This window comes from Malus sylvestris, chromosome 7 (genome assembly GCF_916048215.2).
Source record: "Malus sylvestris chromosome 7, drMalSylv7.2, whole genome shotgun sequence".
NCBI lineage: Eukaryota > Viridiplantae > Streptophyta > Magnoliopsida > Rosales > Rosaceae > Malus > Malus sylvestris.
In genome coordinates this window covers 20,583,325-20,598,159 of record NC_062266.1, presented here as the reverse complement: position 1 = coordinate 20,598,159, position 14,835 = coordinate 20,583,325, and the positions used below count along the sequence as shown (strand labels likewise).

Sequence of the window (14,835 nt, the reverse complement as noted above, 5' to 3'; positions counted from 1 at the left end):
GGCGCGATCTTCTTTTGAAGTGCATGAGTGATCAATTGTTGTAAGCATGCAGTCGAGCCAAGTTGTGATTACTTCTAAATTCCTCATTGAAAAACGAGTGAAACCAACGAGAACTTAGTTGTAAGGTAGGAACTGTATAACAACTAGATAGTCATCGGCTTGTGAAGTGGTGCCTGTCGGGCTGCTTGAGTCTTCAAGCTTTGATGTAGCCAGAGGTCACACATGGTACTTTCTCAGATTGTAGGCGCTCCACTGCTTTTTGATCTTTTTATCGTTTAATGGTGGCAAGGGTGTAATTACTCTTGCTGCCTACTCTGCTGATCTTGTACTGACCTTTCCAGATGGGATCCATCTTTTTGGATCCTTTTCTGCAAGCAGTGATGAAGGCTTATCTTAGGACTAGATCTTCGGGCTGGAACTGCTAGATCTTGGCTCTTTTGTTGTAGTTGGAAATGAGTTGTTGCTGGTAGACTGCGATGTAAGTGATGGTCTGCTTTTGCTTCTCATCTACCAGATCTAAGCTTGTGGCCATCTCCTTACTGTTCTGCTCAATGCTTGGTAGTAGAGCGGTGGTACTTGGCTTGATGACATTGGGATGAATAATTCCTTCTGAGCCAAACACCAAAGAGAAATGAGTCTCACCAATTGCTCGTCTTTTGGTGATGTGATATGCCCATAGACATCCGGGGGAGCTCATGTGGCCATTTTCCCTTCTTGTTGGTGAGGGATTTCTTGAGGCAGTTGAGGATCATCTTGTTGGATGCTTCGGCCCAGCTACTGCCTTGAGGATATCTTGGCATGGACATGTGCTGCTTGATGCCATACTTTTGGAAGAACTTTGCCACATCATGGCCCACGAATTGTGGGCCGTTGTTAGTGAAGATGGACTAAAGGATGCCAAATCGGTAAATGATGTTTCTCCATATGAAGCGTTCTATGTCCGTCTGAGTTGTGGTGGTCATGGGCTCTGCTTTTACCCATTTGGTGAAGTAGTCGGTTGCCACGATCATAATGCATGTGCCTCCAGTAGCAGGCGGCATAGGTCCTACCAGGTCGATTGCCCATTGCATGAATGGCCAAGGGCTCGTTTGCAGATGTAGCTCATTAGCAGATAGTACTGGTACTGGATTGTAACGTTGGCAGTGGTCGCACTTTTGTACTAATTCCTTAGTATCTTGGTGCGTGCTGGGTAAATAGTAGCCAGCGTTAAGAGCTTTATGTGTTAAGGATCGACCTCCGGAGTGATTTCCACAAACGCCTTCTTGGATTGAACATAGAACATTCAAGTTATCGGGAAGTGCTAGGTAGTGGAGATGTGGTCCAGTATAAGATCTTCGGATGAGAATGCTATTCCACATATAGTAACGTGCTTCCTTGATTTGTAACGTTTTATGATAAAAAAAAGAGTAAAGTACAAAAAACTACCTCAACTATTGGTGTTACGACACTTTCATAACTCATCTTTTAAAATTGACAATGTCATACCTCATCTTACGAATTTGTGCCAATGTCAGACCTCTGTCAGTTTTTCTATTAAATGCTGACGTGGCTAGAGACGGACCCATTTTTTATAAAAAAAAAATTAAATATTAAAAATTAAAAAAAAAAAAAACAAAAAAAAACAAAAAACCAAAACAAACCCATCAACTCGTGTCCCCCTCCCTTAAAACCCAGATCCCCTTATCTGAGTTCTCTCCCACCCAACCCTCTCTCTATCCGCTCTCTCTCTTGCCTCTCTCTTCTCTCTCCCTACAACCTGCATCCCTAAAATCCCAAGACCCAGAAATCCTTCCCACCTGTCCCCCCAACCTTCCTCTCCGATCCCACTGACGACAACCTTACCTCTGTTGTTGACTCCAGCAATGACAGCCACGAGCCCCAATCGCCCCAAAACCCTAACTCTAGCCATAATCTCCACAACAACATTCCCTTGTCCTCCTCGCCCCCGGAGTCTGCCCCTCTAGCGATTTGCGAGAGAAAAACAAAACAATAACAACAACAATCCCAATAGAAAAACTCTCTGTTTTTCCCAGAAAATTTCGAGATTTTCCAAGAAAATCAGAGGAGAAGTGAAAAACAGAGAGAGAGAGAGAGAAAGTTGTGATATGAGAATGGCTCTCTTTGGTCTAAGTTTTCGATAAATGGTGTATATAGCCGGGTTAGATGAGGAGAGAGACTGGAGGTGAAGTCCATGGCGATGGGTTCTGAGAGGGTGAAGCCTCTGCACAATTTCAACTTGCCGTGGTATTTGAAGTGGGGGAACCATAAGCACCTGTGGTGCCAGAAAGAGAGCTCCGACGCCAGCAGGAGTGGCGGGGAAGGGTCTGGGGTTAATCGGTGATCGTCGGCTTAGAGGATTGAGAGCTCACCGACAGTGATGACACAGGTGGGAATGGTTTTTGGGATTTTAGGGATGCAGGTTGCAGGGAGAGAGAAGAGAGAGAAGAGAGAGAGAGAGAGATGAGAAAGAGGGTTGGGTGGGGGAGAACTCAGAGAAAGGGATCTGGGTTTTTGGGGAAGGGGAACACGGGTTGATGGGTTTTTTTTGGTTTTTTGTTTGGTTTTTTTTAATTTTTTAATATTTAATTATTTTTTTAATAAAAATGGGTCCTGTTTCTGGCCACATCAGCATTTAACAGAAAAACTGATGGAGGTCTGACATTGGCACAAATTCGTAAGATGAGGTATGACATTATCAATTTTAAAAGATGAGGTATGAAAGTTTCGTGACACCAATAGTTGAGGTAGTTTTTTGTACTTTACCCAAAAAAATATCTTGACACTTTTCCTTAGCTTAAGAAAAGTGGAGCATATGATGCCATTTGGGCGCTAACTTATTCTGATACCATGAAGAAAGTTGGAGTTCAACTATAAAACCAATTGACTATATAGGAAGTGCCTAACTTACTTATAAGTCCTTACAAGGTTTCTTCCTTATTTAATGTAGGACTCTCACAATATTAATCTAAATTGTCTTAGCTTCGAAAATGGTCATGATTTGGCTTATGATTCATTCGAATCTAAATGACGGCAAATAATGCAGATTTTAGCTCAAACACAAATAATACTTTAAACTATATTAGGTAGAGCAAGATACAAATTCAAGTACAAAAGAGCACTAATTAATATAAGGGTTTTTATAATAAATAGTCATTGAAATTGACCTATCTGATTACTTTGGTCCCTCAATTTGAAAATCAATCAACATCATCCCTGAATTTGATTACCGCACATCAATGTAGTCCTTGCCATTCAAATCCGTCAAATTTTCCGTTAGTTTGCTGATGTGGCAGCACACATAAAACTCACACAACCAATATTTGGATGCCACGTAGACGATACCTAAAAGAAATCACTTTTTTGTAGTTAAAAAAAAAAAACAATTAGAAACCAAATAAATAAAAACAAAAAAAAAACCCCAACAACATCTACCCCGCCTCCAACCATCTGCCAGACCCATCCACCCCAAGCTAGTCATACCCCGTCGGCGAAATTGGCGAGGAGGGAGCTGGGAGCAAGTGTAAAGAAACGTATAAAGAGTGTTTTTTTTTTGTCAAAGAGTAGAATTTATTGAATACGAATATTAATGTTTTCATCCTCCGCAACAGTATTGAAAAAAAATTCCGGTCTAATAGCATCCCATAGCATCCCATAAAAAGGTGCCACCATGCGCAGTGGCATACGAAGCAACCTTATGAGTAACTTGGTTGCCATTCCGCTGGACATAAAGAAACTTCACCTCCCCTATTTGAGACACTAGAAGCTTGATATCTGCATCAATAGTGGCTTCGCCGTTGAGCATCTGAACAAGAACAAGGGCGTCCGTCTCGATCTTGATCTTAAAACACTCCATAACCCTGCATTGAAACAACGCAGCCCGCACTGCTGCTGCTTCCGTCATCACAACATTGTTGTAAAAAGCACCTCCCACTCATCCAGCCATCTGCAACACCCCTGCAAAATCACGCATAACCCACCCGTAACCCCCCTTCATCGTCTTCCCACTCCAAGCCCCATCACAATTAACCTTAATTGTACCAAACGGGGGCCTCTTCCATCTCACTTTCTTACCAGCAAATTCATCCTCCCACACGGGCAGCCCAAGTCGATCTTTCTCAGGTTTTTTTGGCTAGACATCTTTATACTCCTGAAGGTGCTTACGCAAAAGCATGAGAGCCTTCTGTGGGTCACGCATAATCCCATTAAAGACAAAATCATTTCTACATTTCCAAATTCTCCATAGAACAAAGGCCATTTCCTGAAAAAGCTCCTCACTTTGTTCCTCATCCTTGTACCTTTCAAATAACTTCTTCCAACAATCTCGAAAGTCAGACCCTCTAAAGCCTGTAGAGTCAAGCTGGAGAGGACAACGACTAAATTCACACCTTAAAAATAGATGCTCCTACGTCTCATCTTCCAAACCACACATCGCACACGTCGTTGCAATGCACATATGCCGGCGGGCGAGGTTTCGTCATACCGCCAAAGATTTATTACAACATCTCCATATGAAAAACTTAATTTTGTTTGGCACTTTTAAACCCCATAAATGCTTCCATACTTGGTCTTCACCCCTGCCATTACCACTCATCCCCGTACCTTTCCTCCCCAACTCCCCATTCTCATGAAGCTCAATGGCAACCCCATACCCGGTCCTAACCGTATACTGACCATGTCGAAAATAGTGCCAAATTAATTGATCGGTTCCCCCAGTAACGCTCGTTGGCATCCCCAGAATTATTCTTGCCTCCTCATCATCGAAGAGGTTATTTACCAACCCCACATCCCACGTACTTGACTCTGCGTCAATCAAGTCATTCACCATATGCGGCATAAGAACATGTTTTGATCTCACCTTGAAAGTGTTAGGCGTAGGCAGCCATGGATGCTCCAATATCGTAATATTCCTCCCATCCTCAACCCTCCATCTCAATCCCCGCTTCAGAACTTGCCTTCCTTGCAAAATACCCTTCCAACCCCACGAAGTCTTCTTACCATTTTTTCTCATCCATAAAAGATAGGTCCGGGAAATATTTTTCCGTGAGTACCTGAGCCAATAGTGAGTGAGGATTCTTTAACAATCTCCATCCAAGCTTAGCCAAGAAGGCAAGGTCATTTAAGGTCTCGGAAACCCAGTCCTCCCGTCTTCTTCATTTTTTTTCAACTTGTCCCATGCAATCCAATGCACTCCACTCACTCATCCGTTGATATCCTCGCCACCAAAATTTTGCAATTAGACTCTCCATCTCCTTACATAAACTCACTGGTAGCTTGAAACAGGACATCGCATAATTCGGTAAAGCCATTGCAATGGTTTTGATTAAAACCTCTTTTCCGGCGAATGAAAGGAACTGCTCAGCCCAACCTTGTATTCGTGCCTCCAATACTCTCCTAACTTCTTCAAAGATCGCCTTTTTAGATGTCAAAAATCAGAAAAAGACCTAATTACTTACCAAATGCATCCCGTCCTTGAATATTCATACATCGAACAATTTTCCTCCACCTTCGTTTCGGACAATTCGCACCAAAGTAAATGGGATCATCCGCAAAAAGCAAATGGGATATTGATATACCTCCCTCAACTACACGCATTCCGTATAGAGAACCCACCTCTTCTAGCCGTCTCAGTAATTCCAAAAACCCTTCCGCACATATTAAAAATAAAAACGGAGATATGGGATCCCCTTGCCGTAAACCCCGTTATGGCTGAATAAATCCAGTGGAGGATGTTAAAAGAGCCCAGCCCCAGCCCATTCCACACAAATCCAAGCACCAAAGTCGGTGCAGCATGCTGACATGTCAACATGCTAGATAATTCTAGCATTATCTTATTAAGTCGGTGGATGTGTGTGTATAATCATGTGCTAGAAAGCTCTAGCAGCTTGTACAATTGTGTGGCTGCCATGCAAAGCCCAAAGGCAATGGAGAATTGTAGTCGGCAAACACCACCTATAAATAGGTGTGTGATGTTGTGAAAGCAATCAACCAACAAGAAAGAAGCCATCAAGAAAGTGAGTGAGTGTCATTGCTTCTAAAGTGTGTCTTTGTGTCCTTTTGAGTGTTGTAATATTTTGTGTGTGTAATACAAGTAATTTGTTTACTTGTGTACTCTAAGTTTTTCCTCAACAATTGGCATCAGAGCGGGACGGTCAGGGATCGTTCTTGGTGGAGCTATCTTGAGTCGTGAGGAGTTTGGTACTCTGCAAGTTTGTTAGTCAAGCTTGATCGGTATAGTCGAAGTCTTGCCGGCACGATGGGTGACCTTCAAGTAGTTGGAGGAGTCAAGAAGCTCAACAACAAAAACTACAATACGTGGGCAACATGTATGGAGTCTTACTTACAAGGTCAGGACCTTTGGGAGGTTGTCGGTGGTGGTGAGGTTACACAACCGGCGGCAGAAGACGCCAATGGCATCTTGCAAAAGTGGAAAATTAAAGCAGGCAAATCGATGTTTGCTTTAAAGACCACAATTGAAGAAGAAATGTTGGAGCACATCCGGGATGCCAAAACGCCAAAGGAAGCATGGGACACTTTTGTTACACTTTTTTCAAAGAAGAATGATACAAGACTGCAACTTCTCGAGAACGAGCTGCTATCGATGGTGCAACGCGACATGACGATTGCCCAGTACTTTCACAAGGTGAAGTCGATATGCCGCGAAATTTCAGAGTTAGATCGAACAGCTCCTATTGGGGAAACCAGGATGAAAAGAATAATTATCTATGGTTTGAGACCCGAATATCGAGGGTTCGTTGCCGCTATACAGGGATGGCCAACACAACCATCGCTTGTTGAGTTTGAAAATTTGCTTGCAGGTTAAGAAGCTATGGCCAAGCAAGTGGGAGGAGCCTTGCTAAAGGGTGAAGAGGAAGCGCTCTACACTAGCAAAAGCAAAGGCACTTTCAAGCGGTACACTGGTAGTGGATCTAAAAAGGATGGAGACAAGGTGAAAAGTCACCAAGGAAAGGGAGGCTCTAGTCCAGGGGGAGCTTCGAAGAATCGCGGTAATAGTAGAAAGTTTGATGGTGAGTGTTACAACTGCAGGAAGATGGGCCACATGGCGAAAGATTGTTGGACCAAAAAAAAGCATGTTGAAAGTAATACTGTTACTTTTAGTCCGAAGGAGAATAGTGAAGATGGTTGGGATGCTGAAGCATTATTCGCTACGGCGGAAGAAGAATTAGCCCTCACGGTAACAACACAAGAACGTACCGGAAAGGTTTTGGGCTGAAACAATGAGGACTGCAGCCTTTGTGATCAACAGACTTCCTCAATCAAGGTTAGAATTTGTCTCACCCTTTGAAAAACTATGGGATATGAAACCTACAGTTAGTTACTTTCGAGTATTTGGCTGTGTATGTTATGTATTTGTTCCTGATCATTTACGGAGCAAGTTTGACAAGAAAGCTGTTAGATGTATCTTTGTGGGACACAGCCAAAGAAAGGGGTGGAAATGTTGCGATCCAACAAGTGGAAGATGTTACACTTCACGAGATGTGGTGTTTGATGAAGCGTCTTCTTGGTGGTCCTTAGAGAATGAGGTGCTACCAGACTTCAGAGAATTTGGAGAAAAGCTGCAACAGAAGATGGGGGAGCATACTATCCAACTCCAACCAAGTTCAAATGAATCAGGAGATCCAAATGGTGATGATGTCGAACAAAGAGTGGCTAAGAATCATTGGCAAACTGGCGTGTATCAACAACAAAACAAAGAAGGTGGGCCTAGTGAAATGGAAGAATCAACTCCACAATCTCAACTCCGAAGGTCAACAAGAACACGAAAGCCAAATCCTAAATACGCCAATGCAGCCATAATTGAAGAAGCAACAGAACCTAAAACGTTCGAAGAAGCATCACAGAGTTCTGAGTGGATGATAGCTATGAAAGAAGAGATCGATGCACTTCAATAAAATCAGACCTGGGATATCGTGCCAAAGCCAAGAAATGTGAAACCCATATCCTGTAGGTGGGTTTACAAGATAAAGCGCTGTCCAGATAGGTCAATCGAGAGGTACAAGGCACGATTGGTAGCTCATGGTTTCTCTCAACAGTACGGACTAGACTATGATGAAACGTTTAGTCCAGTGGTGAAACTTACAACAGTACAAGTCCTACTTGCACTTGCAGCCAACAAAGACTGAAATATGTGGCAGATGGATGTGAATAATGCTTTTCTTCATGGAGAGCTGGATCGGGAGATCTACATGATCCAACCAATGGGATTTCAGAGCCAAGATCATCCTGAATATGTGTGTAAGCTGCGGAAAGCACTGTACGGATTGAAACAAGCACCCAGGGCGTGGTATGGTAAGATTGCTGAATTTCTAACACAAAGTGGTTATTCAGTAACACCTGCAGATTCCAGCTTGTTTGTCAAAGCCAATGAAGGAAAGCTAGCTATCGTGCTACTATATGTGGAAGACTTAATCATAACCGGTGATAATGAGGCAGAAATTCTTCGGACGAAGGAAAATTTATTAGTCCGTTTCTAGATGAAGGAACTTGGTCAACTTAAGCACTTCCTTAGTCTAGAGGTTGATCGCACACAAGAAAGAATATTTCTCTGTCAACAAATGTATGCCAAAGATTTGTTGAAGAGGTTTGGAATGCTCGAATGGAAGCTGATTTCGACGCTGATGGAGCCAAATGCCAAAATGTGTGCATATGAAGGAAAAGATTTGGAAGATGCGACAATGTATCGACAATTGGTAGGTAGTCTGATCTACTTAACCTTGACTCGACCTAACATTTCTTATACAGTTTGTGTGATGAGTCGGTACATGCAAAATCCAAAGAAGCCTCACTTGGAAGCAGTTCGACGAATACTGAGATATGTGAAGAGTACAATTGACTATGGTCTTTTGTACAAGAAAGGTGAAGACTGCAAGTTAGTTGGTTACTATTATGCTGACTATGCAGGAGATCACGACACCAGGAGATCAACAAGTGGGTATGTGTTTAAGCTTGGTTCCGGAACAATTTCTTGGTGTAGCAGGAGACAGCCGACGGTATCATTATCAACCACTGAAGCTGAGTATAGAGCAGCAGCAATGGCAGCTCAAGAGAATGCATGGCTGGTACAGTTGATGAATGATCTACATTAACCAGTAGATTATCCAGTACCATTGTACTGTGATAACCAATCGGCAATTCGCTTGGCGGAAAATCCAGTTTTTCATGCAAGAACTAAACATGGGGAGGTACATTATCATTTCATTAGAGAGAAGGTCTTGTAAGAAGAGATTGAGATGAGACAAATCAATACAGATGAACAAGTTGCGGACTTGTTCATTAAAGGTTTGAGTACTGGCAAGTTTGAAAAGTTTCGTCGTCAACTCAGCATGGAGAAAAGAATGAGCTGGTGTTGAGGGGGAGTGTTAAAAGAGCCCAACCCCAGCCCATTCCACACAAATCCAAGCACCAAAGTTGGTGCAGCATGCTGACATGTCAATATGCTAGATAATTCTAGCATTATCTTATTAAGTCGGTGGATGTGTGTGTATAATCATGTGCTAGAAAGCTCTAGCAGCTTGTACAATTGTGTGGCTGCCATGCAAAGCCCAAAGGCAATGGGGAATTGTAGTCGGCAAACACCACCTATAAATAGGTGTGTGATGTTGTGAAAGCAATCAACCAACAAGAAAGAAGTAATCAAGCAAGCAAGCAACCAAGTGAGAGTGAGAAGTAAGAGTAGTCTTGTGAGGAGGAGTGTGAGTGATCTAGAGTTTGTCTCTAGAAATTGAGTAAGTGTCATTGCTTCTAAAGTGTGTCTTTGTGTCCTTTTGAGTGTTGTAATATTTTGTGTGTGTAATACAAGTAATTTGTTTACTTGTGTACTCTAAGTTTTTCCTCAACTACACGTATTCCGTGTAGAGAACCCACCTCTTCTAGCCATCTCAGTAATTCCAAAAACCCTTCCGCACATATTAAAAATAAAAACAGAGATATGGGATCCCCTTGCCGTAAACCCCGTTATGGCTGAATAAATCCCGTGGAGGATCCATTAATCAGGAAATTATAGAAATACATACCTCAATTCTTTGACAGAAAGATTCCGTAAACCCAAGTTTCCACATCATAGAAATAAGAAAGCTCCACTCCTCTCCGTCGTATGTCTTTGCCATATCCAACTTCATTGCTAATTAAAGTCGTCACCCTCATTCTGATGGTTTAAAGTATGAAGGATCTCATGTACCACCAAAATAGTCTTGAATTTGTCTCCCTGCTACAAACGTCGATTGGTTCGAACTAATTATCCGAGGCAATACTCTCATCAACCAGCTTGTGATCAACTTTGTAATCACCTTGTAGATTACATTGCATAGAGATATCAGCCGCAGTTGGGTCATCTTTCTGAGGCTCGCAACTTTTGGAATAAGAACAATAAGGGTGTGATTAACTTTCTTCAAGAGCTTCCCTGAATGCCAAAAAGCCTTTACCATTTCGTCCACATCTGCCCAAACGGACTGAGAACCCACCTTTGGTTTTTGTAGCTTTTTTAAAATGATGTCTTTTATGATATCCGTACCCAAAACCTCCCAATATTCATGAAAAAAGCTTCCTGTAAAACCATCCGGACCTAGGGATTTGTGCCCTGGAATTTGGAAAACCGTTCGTCGGATTTCCTCATCCGAAATCCACCTCATCAATTCAGTATTATCCTCCTCAGATACCCTAGCCTCCACACAAGCAGTAATCTCGGTAATTCTTTACGAGGCACAAGTTGCAAACAAACCCTCAGAATAATTGACGGCAATAACATCCACCGTACCGGCTTCTTCACTCCAAACTCCCTCATCATCCTCCAACCCTCTTATTTTATTACATCGCCTTTGTTTCGTAGTCTGTGCATGGAAGTATTTTGTATGTATTTTTATCTTCCTCAAGCAACCACTGCGTATGTGATTTCAATTTCCAATAAACCTTCTCATCTCACACTGCCTGTTTAAGCTCTCACTCCTTCATTCTCACATCTTCCCCTACAAAACATTGGGAATTTATAGGCTGCCCTTAATTCTGATTTCAAAGAGTCAATTTTAACCTTTAAATTCCCACCATTTTTTCGTCTCCACTCTTGTAGCCCATGACGTACCACATTTAGTTTTTCCACAACCTGATATGCATGGAAACCAATGAAGCCCCTTCGCCAACACTCAAGACACCAAATTTCAACACCCATCTTCCTTATTCCATCTCATATAGTACATAAATTCCTCCATAGTGGTGCCCCATCCGTATCTAGGATAAGCATGGCATGATCTGAGCCCTCCAAAACTTCATGTTCGATCCAAGCGTTGTTGGATTGGGCCTTTATCCCGGCAGTCCCTCCACATATATGGGTAACCAATAAAACCCAAATCAAGTAGCCCAAAATTTGTAACAAACTCATAAAAATCCTGACGACTTGTCACATAACTATAATTCCCACCTCCATTTTCCAAATCTTCCAATATATCATTAAAATCCCCAATAATAAGGCACTGCTCACCGGATGCCTCAATACGTTGTGTCAAGATCCTCCATTGTTCTTTTCGAGTTTTATTGTCTGTACTTGCATACACTCCAAACAATCTGCAGTTTTTGTTCTTGAACTCATCATAAAAACTCACTTCAATAAAATAAAACTTGCGTATTTAACTAACATGACCTGCGTATAATTCCTCCAAAAATTGCATAATCCTCTCCCTATACCCTTGGGCTCAACAACATTCATTGCGCCCTTAGAGACCCCTTAAGGCTGGTCTCCTCTAGCTCAATCAATAGTGGTGCGTTCTTCGAATAAATATGTCTACACTCTGCCTCCAACTCCTTAAGATCAGTCTCAACCTCATGAATCATGCATTTTTGTTGGAAATTTTGAGTAGAATTTCATTGTCCCACATTGCTTACCACCACAAGGTCCCCTCACTTTATAAAGCTTTATCCGTTATAGAAAGTGATTGGAGTGATGGACCTTGAAGAATAAAATTGGGCTCGTCCTTGGGGTTAGGTTTTGGGGTGTGCTAATTAATTGATAATTAATATATAATTAGTTATCAAAAGATGGGCCTTGGGGCTTTAATAATTAAATACTTTAATTAATTATTTTAGGATTTAATTAATAATTTTTAATTAATTTTGAATTTAATTTATTTATTTATTTATTATTAATTTATCAACAGACTCATCCCTTCAGATGAAGTCTGAAGTGTGAAAGAACGCAGAAAGAAACAGACCCATCTGAGAAGATGTCTTTGAACAGATGCATTCCTTCACTATACCTGTTGCGAACAGGCATAATCATATTATATATATCCATTTGCATGGCATTTAGAACACAGAAAATCTACATTCTTCTTCTACAATAACAAATATCCTTTCTGAGAGAACCACATAGAAATTTAACAGAAGTCAAGTTTTTCGGTGCTAGAATTATGACTTGATCATTGAATCCTAGTGAAGCAGACGTCCGTAGAACTACAAGCATTGAGTAGGGGCGAAATTTCTGTTTCAAGGACATTGCGGTATTTCATTGTTCATACACATTTTGCATTTTATTATTTAGGGGTGTGATATCCACACACCCCATTTTACTTCTCACACACCCTTCTAATTTTTGGCCGTCGGATCTGATGAATTGAAGAAGATCAACGAATAGAAATTAACAAGGGTGTGTGAGAAGTAATTTGGGGTGTGTGGATAGCACACCCCATTATTTATTAGCATATATAAATTCATCACAGATTATTGACATATCTCCAACAATCTTGAAACAGAAATTTATGGATCAACTATATGTGAATGTGAATGGTGCTGTGTCAAAATACTCTGAAAAGCCTAAGAAGTTCAAAGGGCTGGACTTCAAGAGATGGCAACATAAGATATTGTTTTTCCTGACAACAATGAATCTCGCTCATGTTGTCAAGGAAGAAGCTCCGAAGTTTAATGAGAATCCAATGACGAAAGAGACTGTCATGGCAACTGAAGCTTGGAATCATTCCGAGTTTTGTTGCAGGAATTATATTATGAATAGTTTGGATGAAAATCTCTACGACATTTATTCTCTGTGCAAGACAGGAAAGGAGTTGTAGGAATCCCTGGAGAAAAAGTATAAGATTGATGATGTCGGTTCAAAGAAATTTGTTATTGGTAAGTTTCTCAAATATACAATGGTGGATTCAAAATATGTTGTCTCTCAAGTCGAAGAAATCCAGAAATTGATCTATAAACTGCACTCCGGGAATGCAAGATCAATGAGCATTTCCAAGTTGGGGTGATAATCGAGAAGTTGCCAACTTCCTGGAATGACTTCAAAATTTATCTTAAGCACAAGCGTCAAGAGATAAATATGGAGGATTTGATTCTGAGGCTACGAGTGGAAGAAGACCAAAGAAAGGCAGACCGTTCTGGTAGGTTTTCTGCCATTGAAGCCAATGCAAATTATGTTAAGGGAGGAAACTCCAAGGCCAAGCCGAAGAAGAATAAGTCTCCGAAAACCAAGCAGTTTGTACAATCTGCCCTTGCTCCCAAAGGCAAGAATTTGAAGAAGATTAAGGGCGTATGCTATATGTGTGGCAAATCTGGTCACAAGGCACAAGATTGTTATCATCGCAAGGATGGACATCATGCTAACGGAAACAACAACAACCATGCTAACATGGCAACCACCAATGAAGAATTGGATGTTATTGTGTCCGAGGTCAACATGGTCTCAAATGTGAGTGAATGGCTATTGGATACTGGTGCTACTAAGCACATCTGCGCTAACAGAAATCTATTCACTGAATACCATCCTGATGCCCATGGAGAAAAGTTGTATATGGGCAATTCTACCTCATCTGTGATGGAGGGCAAAGGCAAAGTGCTACTCAAATTCACATCTGCAAAGAGTCTCACCTTGCTGAATGTGTTGCATGTTCCTGAAATAAGGAGGAACTTGGTTTCTGGACCTATTCTGATAGTTAAGGGCTTTAAACTTGTAATGGAATCCAACAAATTTGTACTTACCAAAGGTGGGATGTTTGTTAGAAAGGGTTATGTGGCTGATGGCCTTGTGAAACTCAATGTAATTGCCATTGATGATGCTAATAAAATAAATGCTTCTACTTATATTGTTGAGTCTTCTAATACTTTGCATGCTAGATTAGGACATGTTAATTTTCGTTATATGCAAAGAATGGTTAAATTATAATTATTAACTAAATTCGAAATTGATGTTAATCGTACATGTGAAACATGTAATGAATCAAAATTTGCTAGGCAAACAGAAAGTCAATTCTGGAAAGGTCAAATGAATTACTTGGATTAATTCATAGTGATCTTTGTGACTTTAAATCCACACCAACTCATGGAGGAAAGAATTATTATGTCACTTGTATTGATGATTGCAGTAAGTATTACCATGTTTATTTGATTCATATAAAGGACGAAGCTTTGAATATGTTTAAGACATATAAAGCCGAAGTTGAAAATCAACTTGAGAGAAAAATCAAAGCACTTAGATCCAATAGAGGAGGAGAGTATAAGTCTACTGCCTTCTCAGATTTTTGTGCACAACATGAAATTATACATCAAACAACGGCTCCATACACACCACAATAAAATGGTGTTGCCGAAAGAAAAAAATAGAACATTCAAAGATATGATTAATTCCATGTTAAATAGTTCAGGGCTTCCACACAGTTTGTGGGGTGAAGCTTTACTTATTGCAAATACCATATTGAATAAGATCTAAAGAAGATTGACGAGTCACCTTATGAACTATGGAAATGACATAAACCCACTTATAAAACCCTTAAAGTGTGGGGTTGCTTAGCAAAGGTGCAAGTTCCGTTACCAAAACGAACAAAAATAGGA

At 41.0% G+C, this 14,835-nt stretch overlaps 2 protein-coding genes across 2 annotated transcripts; one reads left to right on the top strand and one right to left on the bottom strand.

Annotated features, from left to right (window-relative positions):
* Positions 1-4,129: 4,129 nt before the first annotated feature.
* On the bottom strand, positions 4,130-4,825 carry LOC126630165 (uncharacterized). Its single transcript, XM_050300291.1, has 2 exons — positions 4,562-4,825; positions 4,130-4,357 (listed from the first exon to the last, which is right to left on the bottom strand). Exons 1-2 carry the CDS (start codon positions 4,823-4,825, stop codon positions 4,130-4,132), a joined length of 492 nt encoding a protein of 163 aa, XP_050156248.1.
* Positions 4,826-6,253: 1,428 nt separating this feature from the next.
* LOC126630164 (uncharacterized) lies at positions 6,254-6,820 on the top strand. The gene has a single exon (XM_050300290.1). It carries the CDS (start codon positions 6,254-6,256, stop codon positions 6,818-6,820), a length of 567 nt encoding a protein of 188 aa, XP_050156247.1.
* The last annotated feature ends 8,015 nt before the right edge of the window (positions 6,821-14,835 follow it).

Coding starts and splice junctions, on each gene's coding strand:
- LOC126630165 (XM_050300291.1), bottom strand. CDS start 4,825: ATGGTGAATGACTTGATTGACGCAGAGTCAAGTACGTGGGATGTGGGG. Junction 4,358..4,561: donor ATGGCAGGGGTGAAGACCAA/GTATGGAAGCAT, acceptor TGTCCTCTCCAG/CTTGACTCTACAGGCTTTAG.
- LOC126630164 (XM_050300290.1), top strand. CDS start 6,254: ATGGGTGACCTTCAAGTAGTTGGAGGAGTCAAGAAGCTCAACAACAAA.